The following is a 17193-nucleotide window of genomic DNA, read 5'->3' on the forward strand; positions in this document are numbered from 1 at the left end:
AGGTGTTCTACTTCGCCATCCAGCACCTCGCCTAAACAGGTGTTCTACTTCGCCATCCAGCACCTCGCCTAAACAGGTGTTCTACTTCGCCATCCAGCACCTCGCCTAAACAGGTGTTCTACTTCTCCATCCAGCACCTCGCCTAAACAGGTGTTCTACTTCGCCATCCAGCACCTCGCCTAAACAGGTGTTCTACTTCGCCATCCAGCACCTCGCCTAAACAGGTGTTCTACTTCGCCATCCAGCACCTCGCCTAAACAGGTGTTCTACTTCGCCATCCAGCACCTCGCCTAAACAGGTGTTCTACTTCGCCATCCAGCACCTCGCCTAAACAGGTTCGCTATCCAGCACCTCGCCTAAACAGGTGTTCTACTTCGCCATCCAGCACCTCGCCTAAACAGGTGTTCTATTTCGCCATCCAGCACCTCGCCTAAACAGGTGTTCTACTTCTCCATCCAGCACCTCACCTAAACAGGTGTTCTACTTCTCCATCCAGCATTACCTATTCCATATCTAGATTGCTTTTCTATCTAGGTATGGAATAATACCTTTTCTGTCTATTTTTTTTTCACTGCCATAACAATCCTTGATTGAAACGTTACAATACTTCACTCTTAGCCTTGTTGTCCTCTTTGTGTCTCTCTGATTTAATCAACCTCCTGCAGGGAAGCAGAGAAGACACAGATATGTTTATCTATTTGGGATGTGCATCTTTCCCTTTTAAGACAATTCGATACGCATCTAGGTACATGGGCCCCGATATGATACAGGAACGATGTGTTTTGTTTGAAACAATTCGGTTTGATTAGAGAACGAATCGATGCGTTTCGGTTCGATGCGATTGAATGCACTAACATTCTTACATAAACACATTCATTTTCAATTCCAAATTTCAATTGGCTGCTGATGGAGCTCATGAGCTAGACTTCTGTGCTGGATCTACTGCGCTGACGTGTGTGTGTGTGTGTGTGTGTGTGTGTGTGTGTGTGTGTGTGTGTGTGTGTGTGTGTGTGTGTGTGTGTGTGTGTGTGCGTGTGTCAACATTCTCTGATGTGTGTGGACCTCCAACCATCTTTGTGGTACCATTTGAAAGTTTACATTTGAATTGTGTTCCCATTTTAGTTCAGTTATCAGCAAAAAACAAATATTAAATAGCGTCTAAGCTACAAAATATGCACATATTTAAAAAATCAAGTTCATGCATGTTTAAATAATTGAATATTTAAAAAGAAATATATAGATATACTTTGAGCACCTCTATCTCCTTTGGCATTCTGGTCCAAAAAGTCATTTTCAGCCATTTCTTCCATGGGAAAACATATGGAAAGTTTTGTTTAAATCCTACGGGATGCTGTCAAAAGGTATTGAATTCATATGAATTTACCCTGTAAAATAAGAATGGAGAACCTCTGTCTATGAACTTGCTTTATTACAGTGATTCTCCCAGGGTAACGTCAAAGAAATGATGGCTTGGTGTTTTCTAAAATGGCAGACGAGCCCAACTACCACCGGGAGAAGAATCTGTGTGTACCCCAGACACTTTATCTTCTACAAGTAAAGTCATCACACAGTTCACTATATCACAGCTAAAGTAGAGAGCGTATGTCTGCCTTGAAAACCTCCCCATCTACATTATAAAGGCTACATCTTCACAGCCCACGATTGGCTACATTTTGGCTCACTCAGCAGTTAGGTGCTCTCGGATATGACGATTTGGTTCAGTGTGCTGTGCGCTGAGGTCTGATTGGTTGCTTTTGGCTCAGGCCACAGAGTGCTATGTGCAATCAGCAGAATAGTCCCGTGGGGATTCATATTCAGCGTTACTCAACAGAAAACAGTCTCTACAAGGCACAGTGAATGGTTGGTAATGTGGAGGCTAAAGCTATGCACTTTGAATGAAGCATAACATAGTGTGCCATATTTTAGTTTTTAGGCTCCAGTACAGAATGAAGTATAACACATCTCTTTGTGCTTCTGTAGGCTTTCATAATGTTTTCCCTTGGCTTTTTTATTTTCCAAAAGGTCAAAAGAACTTGCATTGTGAATGTGATGAAAAGACAACAGAATTAGCTGGAGATGTATTCCTCATTTTAATGTTGAGGCCCTTTGAAATGATACTTGATCACGTATGTAATTAAATTAACTTGTTTAGAGTTGATTTAATGAGCTGACATAAGCATGCGAAGGAAATGTATATTCACAGATGACAGCGCAAATTGGAGAATATCGATTGGGAATGTGTTAGGAACTTGTTTTTCCCCAGGGAACACAGGCTTAGAATCTCTGCAGGGTCATTATCATTAGGCACCAGTCAGAAGAAAGTGGACTGAACGGGGAGGGACTTGTCCAAAAAACATTATTAAATTGTTTCTATTGCGGGCCCTAATGAACATGAGTCCTATGCCCTGTCCCAAAACTTGTAAACTGCAGCTCTCCTTCCTTCCTGCAATTATTAAGACTTGAACAGGGTCGTAGAGTGGTAGGTGTAGTATGGCACTTGTCAGACAGCACCTACGGTCATAGATCAATTAAAGGTCACAGTGCAATCTTTTTGAAAACCCTGTCAGTCTCATTTCAGAGTAAAATTATCTGGCTTGTTTGTTTATCTTACTTTGCACTGTCCCCCCCCTCTCTCCTTTCATGTCTTCTGGGCCGGGGAGGATGAGGGGATAGCGGGATGAAGGAAAGCGTGCGGTGTGTTCTGATGCCAGGCGCTCTTTAGAGCCAGCTGTGTGCTTGTTGGGAGTTGTCAAAATGCCCCCTCACCCTTCTCTTTGCCTCTACTGCTATCCATCCCTCTCTCTTCTCCCTCCCTCCCTCTCTCTGCTTCCCAACCTGTTTTTTTCTTCTATCCCCCTGTTTCATGGAATATTCTTCTGAACATTCAAGCATATCTGAGCATGTAGTGAAAGGAATATTGTTTTTTTTTCTCCACTATCACTGTGCAAACCAAAGCCTGAAGGCCTGATTTGATATTTTCCACAAATAAACGTTTCTGTATCGGAACAAAATAACATGTCATAGCTGGAGTATATCACCCTCCAAAAAAAACATTGTTTCCTAACAATAGAGGAATAAACTTTACTGGCAAACCGGGGTGTTAATGGTGCAAAAGTGTAAGTGAGAGAAGTGAGGGTTTGATGTGTGCGCGTGAATTCTTGCAGGTGTATGCGTGCGATCTCGCATGCGTGTGAGAGACAGACTGAGAGGAGAGGTTGTTGTTGTGTGTGTGTGTGTGTGTGTGTGTGTGTGTGTGTGTGTGTGTGTGTGTGTGTGTGTGTGTGTGTGTGTGTGTGTGTGTGTGTGTGTGTGTGTGTGTGTGTGTGTGTGTGTGTGTGTGTGTGTGTGTGTGTGTGTGTGTGTGTGTTTGGGGGGAGGGGCGGATGGGCTGACAGCGAGAGTTAGGTGACGTCAGCCAGTGCGGCTCCATTCATGAACAGCCTGAATAATTGACGAGCCGGCCTCCGGAACAGTGCTGCACCATGCAGAAGCCATTATGCAAAGCAGCTAGCATCGACAGCCATCTCTCCCCAGCTTCAGCATCACCCACACCATCGAGAGGGAGAGCGGGAAGGGAAAGGAATGTAAACGGAAGCAGGGAAAACGGGAAGAGCGAACAAGAAGCCAAGGAAGGATGGAGAGAAGGGGAGAAGGAAAAGAAGAGGCTTTGCAGTAGCCGGATAACGTGCCTGTGAATCACTGCAGAGAGAGGGAAAGACAGCGAGAGGGAAAGAGGGAGCAAGAGAGGGAGGCCATCACGGTGTCTGAGAGAGGGTGTGCTCCGAAAGCCTGTATGCGAGTGATATCGGAGGGCTAGACGGTCGTGTCTAACCCAGACCCCACACACGAACCCCTGTCTGGGATGCAACGGGAGGCATCCCCCTCCCCATCTCCTCTGCCTCCCCTCCTCGTGCTGGTCACTGAGTAAATGGATGAATGAAGCAGGTGGAAGCCAACAGGCGGGTTGAGTCCTTCATGGCTACCAGGTTAGTTCTTATCACTGCTTCAGGGGTAATTCACATTCGCATCCTCACCTTGCACTGTCTAGTAGAAATTAATTGGAGGGCTAATTAGCTTAGGCTAATGCTTATCAGAGCATCCGATGACGGAGGAGACCGGTTATCTCGTCTGTAGACGTGCTGGCAATGTTATTTATTTTTCTCCATTCCCAGCACTTCAACTAACAAGGTAACCTGTCTCCTCCGTTATTGGACGCTCTGATTAGCATTAACCTAGCGTGAGCTAATTAGCCATGTTAGCCCCCCTCCTGTTCATTTATACTGTACAGGGCAAGGTGAAGATGCTAATGTACATTGGCTATACGGAAACATCAGGGATGTCTTGCATGAATGCCCAAACTGTTTAAGTTTAACTGTCTGGCTTTAGGGCCGATACATGTTAAGCAGAGTATAATCAAAGTGAGTGACTCGGAGCCTTAGTATTTTGTAGCACGCTAATGCTAACAACCAATAATTTGAATAGCCAATTGATAACCATGATCGCTACAGAAAGAAAATGAGAGGAGAGAGAGATTAAGATTAAGGAATGCTGGCTGCAAGATGCATCCATCATTCCGTATTCACATCACCTTCATTTATGAGCATATCTAAGCTGTCTGTATTGTAGCAATTCTTTGATGCATATTGGGAAATCACCATGATTAGCTTTACACATTTTACACATTTCCTTTCCTTTAGTTGTCATGTTTTAAGCATGACATCTCTGTCTTTGCATGCCTCAATTGATCCATCCCACTTACAATGACTACATACAATGACTCTGTTTTGTCACAGAATAACCTGAAACATAATCCATCGTTTCACCCTTTTCAGTGTTATTAGAAGTGTAATCTGTGCTGCTGGGCTCTTGTTTTGAAGAACAGGAGTATGACCTTATGAAGAGTAGCTTGACCTGTGTCAACGATAGTGCCGTTTGACGTCAGTAAGCATAGCAACAGTTGGCCTCCACTTCTCCCTCTCCAGTGGAATTTGGGTTCAGTGTCAAAAAATGTTTTGTTTCTTTATACAATGGTAAAATACAGATTCTAGTAGGCTCAACCTGAGATTTAGGAAATGGGCTTCACCTGTATAGCAGGTGAATAAGTGTCCTCATCTGAATGCTGTCAAGCCACAAAGCGGATGTGTAATGACTGCTAATGGATGCCAGGACATTGTTGTTTCTAGACACTGATCTAAGATAGTTTTTTACTGATGATAACACCCTTGAGAAGAAGCAAAGGTACACACACCCTCGTCCTCCTAACCAGCTATAATAAGCATCCCAGTATGGTGTATCAAGCGGTCTTCCTGTGTGTAGTCTGAAATAGACCAGATAAGGATGGATAGAGTAATGAAATGATAGATGAGAGGGTGAGGCACTGTACACACATCCTCCCACCATCCCTTATGTAAGGCAACAGCACACACAGAATGTATTATACAATCACTTCCAACCAGGTGGGTTTCAATAATATCACTCTCACCTGCTGGAGCTAGTTGAGACACACCTGTGTGTAATTGTCTATGCCTATAATGTTGCCCACAGCAAACCAACGTTCCACCAATAAGCTGTCATCTACTGAATGCAAGTTAGATGTCTCGAGTGAATTAGGGAGTATTACTGAAGCGTTGTGTGTGCAATGACCAAGCAATTTAACAAGAATAAACGCATGCCTCAATAGTAAAATTGCACTATAATTTATCATATTGTAGCTGTCTAAGATGTGTCCTATGACCTCCCTCTCTCTTTGTTGGAATCTGTTTGCTTTTCCAGCCTGATACACACACACACACACAGACACACACACACACAAACTCTGCTTAAATAATAAGCCCTTGGGTGATATAGAAAGTGAACTGTGGAGAAAGAGGTGGGAGGAGTGAGAGAGGAAAATAGTGTGTGAAAGCTGATGGCAGAATGGCAGGACTCCACAGGGTACACTCCGTGGGAGCTTACTGTTGGGATAGAGCGAGAGGGAGGGTGAGAGGGGGCGTCAACACCTGCAGCAGAGCTGCTGTTCTCTCACCAACCATGAAGAGGGTTTAGTGAAGTTAGTGTTCTCTCCACTGAGCTACACCAACATGGCCAAAAGAGCCTCAGTTAACTGATATCAAATGAAGTACTTCTGTTGTATCTGCCAGCACTTAGACCTGAAGTTCTGGGTGCGTGTTCATAAAATATCTTAGAGTCCTGATCTGGAATCTGATCCCTTCTCTTATTCATTGATTTTAAAAAGGCAAACTGATCCTCAATCAGCATTCCTACTCTGAGACGCATTATGAATACGTGCCCTGCAGAGTAGACACTCTAGTCTGGATAGGAAATCAGTTAGTCAATACATTGTCCTCTCTCGTCAAGGGCAGAGACAGTGCCTCATTGATGTGCTCTGAATCAAAGACTAATCTGGCCCTGTGGAGGAAGTGAACACATCGTCATTGGGGATGTTCCTGCTATCTTAAATTGTCTGATGGTCAAACAACGTAACTTGCGATGGAGTGGATGTTTTTTTATAGGGTCTTTGTAAATCATGCATCATGTCAAGACTTCTATTTGTTTAATTGAGTACACCAGCCATACTGTACTCAACAGGAGGAGCACGGTCCGGGTCCAGAAAAACTTTTTTTTCTGCTGTTGAGAGTTGTAATAGTAGAATGCACAAGGTGCAATTTTGAAATTTGTTAGTGCATGGGCAGTTTTCCTCTTATGTCATTCACTGGCAGTATTATGTCATTCACTGGCAGTATTATGTCATTCACTGGCAGTATTATGTCATTCACTGGCAGTATTATGTCATGCACTGACAGTATTATGTCATTCACTGACAGTATTCACTGGCAGTATTATGTCATTCACTGGCAGTATTATGTCATTCACTGGCAGTATTATGCCATTCACTGGCAGACCTTAGAGAGCTATTTATAACCTGTCAGAAATGTCCAGTTGATCAACTACTAGCCCACATTGATTATTTGGGCATGAAATTAACTTTTTGGTCTACCAGCCAAGTATTTTTGGCTGCTTAAATTACACCAACAAACCACAAATTAACAGATAAGCATGCTTTGTAATGTTTCTAAAACAGTACATGAATTACTAGTAAGAAGTAACTAATGTTTGTGACCTGTCTTTTATCCAAAATATCACGACTCAAGTCATGTTTGTACCTGTGAGATTGACTGGTAGAAAGTGTTGTCTTCCCTTCCCTAGCAGTTGAAACTCAAACATAGAAAAACAACCCAGCTTCTGAACAAAACAATGTAAATAGTCAAGAAACACAAGGACAGATGATCATTTCAGTACATTTTTGTTTCAAGTAAATTAGACAAACTTTTATTCCTTTGCATCTAAAAATGAATCTTTCACTCAGCTCTTCACATGCGCACAGCCCCCAGCCAGGCTGTGCTGCAGCGCATGGTGGAATAAGTTATATACGAAACTTTGAAAATGGCTACCACAGCATTTATTTGACTATTAAATATGATCATACTTGACTTTTTTTCGCAAATGCGAGTGAAATGTTCAAACTGTGGAGCCCCAACCACCCGCCAACATTGCTGTTGAAATAGACATCTTACCCGACAATGTCAAAATCCACCTGCAGGTGGTGGGTGTTAATTTTAGACTCTGTTGATTTTGTTGAGTCACTCAGGTATCATATGAACACATACGACATGGAAAAATGTGTAGAATTTCTGAAAATTAGCTTTAAAACTGCAACATTTTCTTCTTAATTAACCCCATGGAAAAAGGTGTAGAATTGCAGGAAATGACCTTTTAAAAAAGGCTAAATGTTCTCTCTGACATCAACAGGGGTGTGGGGTTGCAAGGTCGGGGTTTGTTACTATGCTGATAAAGGATCATATCCATCCCTACCTTTTACACCCCTGTGTGACTGAACCTTCTCAAATAGTAGTTGAGTACACATTTGGATCTCAAGGATTCAGCCCATAAGTGCTCTGAGTATCTCAGAGTTTAAACAATTATTTTAATCATTCCCTCTCTTTCCATCTCTCACTGACAGCACTGCCAGCAATTCGAACCGGAGCACGCCTGCTTGCTCGCCCATCCTGCGCCATCGCTCTCGCTCGCCCACACCCCAGCAGAGCTTGGAGCACAGTGGTGAGAACATGGTGGAGAAGGGCCACTTGGACCCCCCCTCCACCCCAGAGCAGGTGGTGCAGCGCACCTACAGCCAGTCGGTACACTCCGCCACACGCAGCAGTGGAGGCAAGAACTCCAAGGTGAGCCCATGCACCTGGACCAGACATGCATTGGATAAACACGCACATGGGACAAAACACAATTGTGTATAGGGGGTGAACATTTATGCAGTAACGCACATACACACACCCATGCATGCATATCGTACACAGTGCAGACACACACACAAAATACTCCACATTACATACCTATCATGCTCTTAAATCTCCATTGAAGGAGGGTTTCCCCCTATCTCAGTCCTGTAATCTTTGGGAAATAACCATGCTCTGGTCTGGACCAGGGGCCAATGGGCAGGTGTGGACACACCCCAAATACATAGCCTCTCTTGCCCGCCCACTGCATATCATCACACATTTGCTCTGCCTTTTAATCACATCTTCACAGGACAATAAAGTTGTTTGCCTTTTGGGCCTTCTGATCCACTGGGGCTAAAAAGTAATCCACGCTCTCACAACAGGAGAAACAGCAGAGATCTCGGTACAAATGGTCAACTCGATTACTTCATCCCAGTTGAAATGAATATACTGTAGAATGAACTTCAGTGTGGGCTGTCTGAATGAAATCGACAACGTTCTTGTGTGAAGAATGTTTGTCTGCCACTCAGTAGTGGATTTTGAAAATCTGTCAAGTATCATCGTACGGTTCTTCTCAACCTTTTTCATATCCCATTCCATGGTGATGTTTGCCTCATTTCCACTCTTAGGGATTGACTTGTCCGTCGGTTGTCATGCCATGTTACTCCTCTGTTTTACTTTCGAGACATTGTTATGTTTCTGCACCAGCTGCACCATGTTAAAACCACTCACAATCCAAGTCTTTAACTTGAAATTCTTATGGATTTTATTTTTCTGCCTTAGGTGTTTGCTGTTTATTTGGTTTTGTTTTCTGATTTTCTTTGTTCTTCTTCTCATGCATGCTAGTCTCACAAGCGACTTTCCAAAGTAAGCATCAATCTTTTTCTGTTCTCCTTTCTCCTTCCCGCTAGCTTGTGCTCATGCCTGGTGACGTTCCTACTATCCCTGCAATACGCCAAATGTTTCTCCTCTATGCCATCCTACATTATGCTAAGTTAACGTTTGCCTCTATCCTGTTTTTACCTATGCTACTTTACGCTACCTGATGAGGCTGCCCAACCATCTCTACGCTAAACTATGTTAGCCTAACCTAGCTTACCCCTTGCTAACCAACTGTATTAGCCTACCCCTTGAACTGACCTGATCTTGTTTCCCTCATGCCTTGATAGCTAGAAGCGCTAACTCACTTTGCCCTGTGTTTACCTATCCCACCCTGTAACGCCTCTACTATTTTCTAACCAACCTTTTTATTTATTAGACTTGGTGATCCTAAACACCATTTCTCCTTACTCTATGCTGCACTATATCAATACCAGTTACCATCTTTTTTTGCTGGAGAATCTAATTTCTATACTGATTGAGCACATGTTAAAATGGTTACCATGGTAACCGGAAACCCTCAGTCTATTCAACATTACCCTAAATTACCGTTACTTATCTTTCCATCTCTATCACACCACATTATCCAAACCTATCTTAAAGGTACGCTCATCAATATGATGTCATCATCCAGCGCTGGAGACAACTTCCTGTTTACAGACAACTGAATTAAAATCTGCTAAGACTGACACTATTAGCTTTGTATGTATGATATCATATTGCAGAGTGTACCTTTTACGCACCTATCCCCACATTTACCTTTCATCTGCATACACAGGGCTAACTTATTACTGACTAAAACCTAATGAGTTTACTAAGAGTACGGCTATACTAAGAGTACGGCTATACTAAGAGTACGGCTATACTAAGAGTACGGCTATACTAAGAGTACGGCTATATTAAGATTTTATACTAAGAGTACGGCTATACTAAGATTTTATACTAAGAGTAGGCTATACCAAGAGTACGGCTATACTTAGATTTTATACTAAGAGTACGGCTATACTAAGATTTTATACTAAGAGTAGGCTATACCAAGAGTACGGCTATACTAAGATTTTATACTAAGAGTATGGCTATACTAAGATTTTATACTAAGAGTAGGCTATACCAAGAGTACGGCTATACTAAGATTTTATACTAAGAGTACGGCTATACCAAGAGTACGGTTATACTAATATTCTATACCAAGAGTACAGCTATACTAAGATTCTATACCAAGAGTATGCCTATACCAAGAGTACGGCTATACTAAGATTCTATACCAAGAGTACGGTTATACTAAGATTCTATACCAAGAGTACGGCTATACTAAGATTCTATACCAAGAGTACGCCTATACCAAGAGTACGCCTATACCAAGAGTACGGCTATACCAAGAGTATGGCTATACTAAGATTCTATACCAAGAGTAGCCTATACCGGCTATACCAACGCCTATACCAAGAGTACGGCTATACTAAGATTCTATACCAAGAGTACGGCTATACTAAGATTCTATACCAAGAGTATGCCTATACCAAGAGTACGGCTATACTAAGATTCTATACCAAGAGTACGGTTATACTAAGATTCTATACCAAGAGTACGGCTATACTAAGATTCTATACCAAGAGTACGCCTATACCAAGAGTACGCCTATACCAAGAGTACGCCTATACCAAGAGTATGGCTATACTAAGATTCTATACCAAGAGTACGGCTATACCAAGAGTACGGCTATACTAAGATTCTATACCAAGAGTACGGCTATACTAAGAGTACGGCTATACTAAGATTCTATACCAAGAGTACGGCTATGCCAAGATTCTATACCAAGAGTACGGCTATGCCAAGATTCTATACCAAGAGTACGGCTATGCCAAGATTCTATACCAAGAGTACGGCTATGCCAAGATTCTATACCAAGAGTACGGCTATGCCAAGATTCTATACCAAGAGTACGGCTATGCCAAGATTCTATACCAAGAGTACGGCTATGCCAAGATTCTATACCAAGAGTACGGCTATGCCAAGATTCTATACCAAAGACGGCTATGCCAAGGCAAGAGTACGGCTATGCCAAGATTCTATACCAAGAGTACGGCTATGCCAAGATTCTATACCAAAGAGTACGGCTATGCCAAGATTCTATACCAAGATTCTATACCAAGTACGGCTATGCCAAGATTCTATACCAAGAGTACGGCTATGCCAAGATTCTATACCAAGAGTACGGCTATGCCAAGATTCTATACCAAGAGTACGGCTATGCCAAGATTCTATACCAAGAGTACGGCTATGCCAAGATTCTATACCAAGAGTACGGCTATGCCAAGATTCTATACCAAGAGTACGGCTATGCCAAGATTCTATACCAAGAGTACGGCTATGCCAAGATTCTATACCAAGAGTACGGCTATGCCAAGATTCTATACCAAGAGTACGGCTATGCCAAGATTCTATACCAAGAGTACGGCTATGCCAAGATTCTATACCAAGAGTACGGCTATGCCAAGATTCTATACCAAGAGTACGGCTATGCCAAGATTCTATACCAAGAGTACGGCTATGCCAAGATTCTATACCAAGAGTACGGCTATGCCAAGATTCTATACCAAGAGTACGGCTATGCCAAGATTCTATACCAAGAGTACGGCTATGCCAAGATTCTATACCAAGAGTACGGCTATGCCAAGATTCTATACCAAGAGTACGGCTATGCCAAGATTCTATACCAAGAGTACGGCTATGCCAAGATTCTATACCAAGAGTACGGCTATGCCAAGATTCTATACCAAGAGTACGGCTATGCCAAGATTCTATACCAAGAGTACGGCTATGCCAAGATTCTATACCAAGAGTACGGCTATGCCAAGATTCTATACCAAGAGTACGGCTATGCCAAGATTCTATACCAAGAGTACGGCTATGCTAAGATTCTATACCAAGAGTACGGCTATACTAAGATTCTATACCAAGAGTACGGCTATGCTAAGATTCTATACCAAGAGTACGGCTATGCTAAGATTCTATACCAAGAGTACGCCTATACCAAGAGTACGGCTATACTAAGATTCTATACTAATAGTATGTGATTGCAAAAGGCATCTGTGTCAGGGATTTGCCAAGGCAGGATACTCTGAGTGCAGCCCAATCCAGAAATCTGGCAGTGGCTTCAGATTTAAATTCAATTTTCACGAATCCGCATGTTGCAATTTTGATGAGGCTCTCTTGTTCAGTTATTGGTAAGTGGACTGGAGGCATGCATGAAAGGGATAACAAATCCAGTTGTTTGTGTCATCCTTTTCGGAAAGTAACTGCATAATTGCGTACCCAAATCATTCCGGTGCTTCGCTATATCACATTTAACATTGTCCGTAAGTTTGAGTTCATTTGCACACAAAAAATCATAACATAATGGAAAGACCTGTGTGTTGTCATTGTTAATGCAGACAGAGAAGAGCACCAACTTCTTAATCATAGCCTCAATTATTTTGTCCCGCACAATGAATATAGTTGCGGTAAGTCCTTGTAATCCTAGATTCAGATCATTCAGATGAGAAAAAACATCACCCAGATAGGCCAGTCCTGTGAGAAACTCATCATCATGCAAGCGTTCAGACTAGTGAAAATGATGGTAAGTAAAGAACTTTAAGATCGTCTCTCAATTCAATTAATGTGATTGGATGTTAATTATTTGTCTAGGCTACCTGTATTTGACATTGTGTTATTTCGCTGAACATTAGATTGTTTAATCAGAGCCGGTCCTTACCTCCCTGGGGCCCAAAGCAAAATTCTGCTATGGGGCCCTCCTACCTGACCCGTGAGAACATGTAAACCATTTACTATTACCACACAGTCACACCTGACACCTCAGTGCTCCCACTACAATCCTCCCTCCTTTAAAACGGTTTGCTCCATCTGTCAGTCTAAGAATAAGTAGACCAGAACAGAATGAGGTATATGCAAACAATGTTTATTGAATATAACATTTTCTATAGCATCTTAAGATAAGTGATTGTAGAAAATAATCAAATATAACACTGAGCTTTGGCTCTGCTGCCTCGTAATTAGTCCAGTCCTCAAAACATTATACAATTAACTTTGTCAATACAATGTAAACACAAGCCTATAGGCTATGGCTGCAGCTATATGTCTTAAAATAGTTCAATAAAACCTATACATCTGTGTGATTAACTTTGGTTCCCTCTACAGCCTGGGCATTTTCAGCATCAGCATGGGCACCAGTCTATTTGGACTGTCTGGAAGAAATGGAGAAAGTATGTCATATAGTTAAGAAGTCATTTACACAAATGCACTTCTGCCATACAATCTTAAATGTTACTAAGTATATAAACATTTCAATGTTTGAATTAAAATCTAACCATCAAAATATTCCTCTTCTGCACCTTATTAAGGCAAAATCATCATCAATGATGTCATCATAGGACATGTGTTTCTCCATGTCATGATTTATGCTGATGATGGCCAGACCACTATGACATGGGAGACCTCAGGTAGCTTTTGATGTGCTTTCATTTTGAAAAGCTCTTTTCTACCAATGCTACTGTTACTGGTAGGGTGACTGCAATGATTAGGGCCATCCAAAGGTTAGGATATATTTCCTTTAAGTTTTTCTCACAGAGAAAGAAAAGCGGCTCAAAGGCAGTCAGTCATCTAATCTGTTGGCAGATCAGGTCAATTCTGAATGTCGTGTGCCAGATCCATTCCACTGATGTCAGTCATTTCTGAAGGTTAGAGTGTTTTCAACTTCCATGCAGTGAGCCTTTAAAGATTCACTGGACATCTGAGAGGCAGTGCTGAAGTTCAGCAGCATTCCATATTTGGTTTTCACCTGGTTGAGTGTTTCAAATCTCTCATCCATGGATGTCACAGCAGAGTTGACCACAATGTTGAAGTAGTTGACTTCAAGGTTTTTCAGTGCATCAGTTCATCAGGAGCCTCATAGCTGAAATGCCTCTTGCTGTTTGCCTCTTGCTGTTTCTCAGACTATTTTATTTCAGAACAGCCTCCACATTAATTTCTTCACAAATGCTTTTGGCTGTTATCTGGGCCTCAGAGAATCCAGTTTCCTGGTATGTAGTGAGGGAGGTCTTTGCATTTGAGATTAAATTCACTGCGATATCCAACTGCATTGAGGGGGATTGGAGGAGCTTGTTCATCTTGTTTGTCATTGTCAGTATCTCACACCATACGACACAGCAAATCAAGAAGCGGTAGGACCCAACTTCCTCTGCAAGTGCTTGTGCCTCCACTTTGGCCACAGGATCGTTGATCGTCTGTCTGGCTTCCAGTAATACCTCCCGAACCTCAGAAGTCTGATACCTGATTGCATGAACACTTTGGCCACAGGATCGTTGATGGTCTGTCTGGCTTCCAGTAATACCTCCCGAACCTCAGAAGTCTGATACCTGATTGCATGAACACTTTGGAACCTACTCTCCAATCTTGTCACTCCATGACTTCACGGTTATGTTCACGTGTTTCTTCAAAACACTCCATCTTTATGTGTGAAGAGCTTTTGCACATGCCCAAAAAACCCAACTGCACCTTTTGAAGATTTGGCAGCATCTGCAATGACAAGGTTTAGAGTATGGGACGAACACGGCAGTCTGGCTTTACTCCTTGGTGCTTGCCTTTCATGTTGGCCCCATTATAAGCTTGCCCTCTGCAATCTTCAAATGGAATCTTCAGCTCTTTCAGCTTATCTAAGATGACGGTGGACAGATTCAAGCCTGTTGTAACCTCAACATTCACAAAGCTGAGGACGTGCTCCTTGATCTCTGGCTTTCCCTTTTAAAGCCACTCTTCTCAGAATAATGGACATTTGCTCCTGGTGACTAATGTCAGGTATACAGTCCAAGATAATGGAGAAGTACTATGAGTCTCTTACTTGAGTCACTATTGCTTCCAGATTCTTGTCACTCAGTCTGTATCATCTCATTCTGTGTGCGCTTCCCAAGGTAATGAGCATGTCTCTCCATCTTTAATTTTGCTGAGATGATTTTCCATGACGTGGTCAAATTTAGCCAGTAATTCAACCTCATTTAGGAAGTGTCCATTATCTGGTTGGAACAGCTTGTTTGAACCCCTGATTGCTAGGTTTCTTTCAGCCAGAGACTGGGTGATACTTATTAAACGTGTAAGGACATCCTGCCGTCTCTTTCTTTCAGCCTCAAAATTGTCATCTGTATCTGGTCAAGAGTCTGTCCCCGACTTAGGTGTCTATCAAGTTCTCTCTACTTAATCGTATTGTTGTGTTCAGCACTACCCTCATGGTGTTTCAGAATGGTGTTGATATTTGACCAGTCATTCACACCTTCCTTTATTATTTTGTAGTCTTCTGTAGAAAAGAGCATACAACAAAAACAATACACAGTGTTGTTTTTGATTGAGTTTGAAAGCCAGCTCTTGGTAATCTTCTGTAATAAGCCTGAATGGAAACCTCTTCTAGACTTGTCTTTAGGTTAAGAAAAATCCACTCCTGGTTAGAATGGACCTCTGCCCACTAACTCAGTCCTCATAAAGTCTGTGAAAACTGGGGCCAATCTGGGTCATTTGGTGGAGCAGCAACTGTTCTATTATGGTCTGAGCTGCTTGTATCCTCTGCTGGCTGTACACCTCTGGTTGTGCTAGTACTGGCTGAGGCTGCCTGTACTTTACCTGGGTCTGTGTTAGTACTTGCTGAAGCTGTCCGTACTGGGTCTGTGTTAGTATTTGCTGAAGCTGGCTGTACTGGGTCTGTGTTAGTACTGGCTGAGATTGGATGTGGATCAACTGAGTCTGTGCTTGTACTGGCTGATGATCCAGCATCTCCCTCTACTGACAAATTTAAGCACCATAGCACCTGTAAATTATAGATAACAATACTCTTATTTTTATCAGCTGCATCAGGCCCATTCAAACTGGCTCCCCCAGATTTCCTTTTATACATTCTCAAATATAAAATATTATTTATACTCTGGCTTGGCTGAATACTTGATGGTTATTATTTACTGAGAGGTGTGCATCCATATTTCCCAGTATGCCCAGCTAATCAACTTTTAAAATTCAATATATAAATCAATAGTCAATGTCAATCCATTGATTTCCATCTTGCATTAGTCCAGAGTTGTAACTAAACCTTGACTGAGAGACTAGATAATCATTGTCTTGTTTTAAAATGTGCACCTATGATTAGCCATCACATCCATATATTTTCTGGACTGGTCCCCAAAGAGGTTGCTGCTGGAAAGCGAGAGGTTCATTTCGTGCACGAACATATGAACGTACATGAACGCATGTTCACGTGTGACGCGGTTCTCTTTTCCGAGCTGCAGTTTATAATCATCGTTGCCCGTTTGCGTTTATCCAACGTAATAAATTGTTGTATTTCACTCTCACTTTTGTCAGGCACAAAGTCACATAACACAGCCCTGGAAGTGGCTGGCAAGCAAGACACAGACAGACCAAGAAATGCACTGCAGAGCTAGGTTAGCAAGACAGACAGACCATAGAGAGATGCACTGCCCAGCTAGGTTAGCAAGACAGACAGACTAGAGAGAGATGCACTGCCCAGCTAGGTTAGCAAGACAGACAGACTAGAGAGAGATGCACTGCCCAGCTAGGTTAGCAAGACAGACAGACTAGAGAGAGATGCACTGCCCAGCTAGGTTAGCAAGACGGACAGAGATGCACTGCCCAGCTAGGTTAGCAAGACACAGACAGACCAAGAGATGCACTGCCCAGCTAGGTTAGCTAGACAGACAGACTAGAGAGAGATGCACTGCCCAGCTAGGTTAGCTAGACAGACAGACTAGAGAGAGATGCACTGCCCAGCTAGGTTAGCAAGACAGACAGACTAGAGAAAGATGCACTGCCCAGCTAGGTTAGCAAGACACAGACAGACCAAGAGATGCACTGCCCAGCTAGGTTAGCTAGACAGACAGACTAGAGATGCACTGCCCAGCTAGGTTAGCTAGACAGACAGACTAGAGAGAGATGCACTGCCCAGCTAGGTTAGCAAGACAGACAGACT

The 17193-nt window shown here is 42.5% G+C and overlaps 1 protein-coding gene across 6 annotated transcripts in view; it reads left to right on the forward strand.

Moving 5' to 3' along the window:
- LOC124013355 (protein Aster-B-like) overlaps positions 1-17193 on the forward strand; it is an 86642-nt gene that overhangs the window by 7499 nt on the left and 61950 nt on the right. For 2 of the 6 annotated variants that reach the window (XM_046327657.1, XM_046327664.1), the window contains exons 1-3: positions 3460-3986; positions 8021-8240; positions 9141-9161. In XM_046327657.1, coding sequence (XP_046183613.1) covers positions 3937-3986; positions 8021-8240; positions 9141-9161 — 291 coding nt within the window. In that variant the 5' untranslated portion in view covers positions 3460-3936. Of the gene's footprint in view, positions 1-3459; positions 3987-8020; positions 8241-9140; positions 9162-17193 lie in introns of those variants that run through there. The other 4 variants (XM_046327673.1, XM_046327685.1, XM_046327680.1 and 1 more) reach the window with 3 other exon arrangements.

This window comes from Oncorhynchus gorbuscha, linkage group LG02 (assembly GCF_021184085.1).
Source record: "Oncorhynchus gorbuscha isolate QuinsamMale2020 ecotype Even-year linkage group LG02, OgorEven_v1.0, whole genome shotgun sequence".
Taxonomy (NCBI): Eukaryota; Metazoa; Chordata; class Actinopteri; order Salmoniformes; family Salmonidae; genus Oncorhynchus; species Oncorhynchus gorbuscha.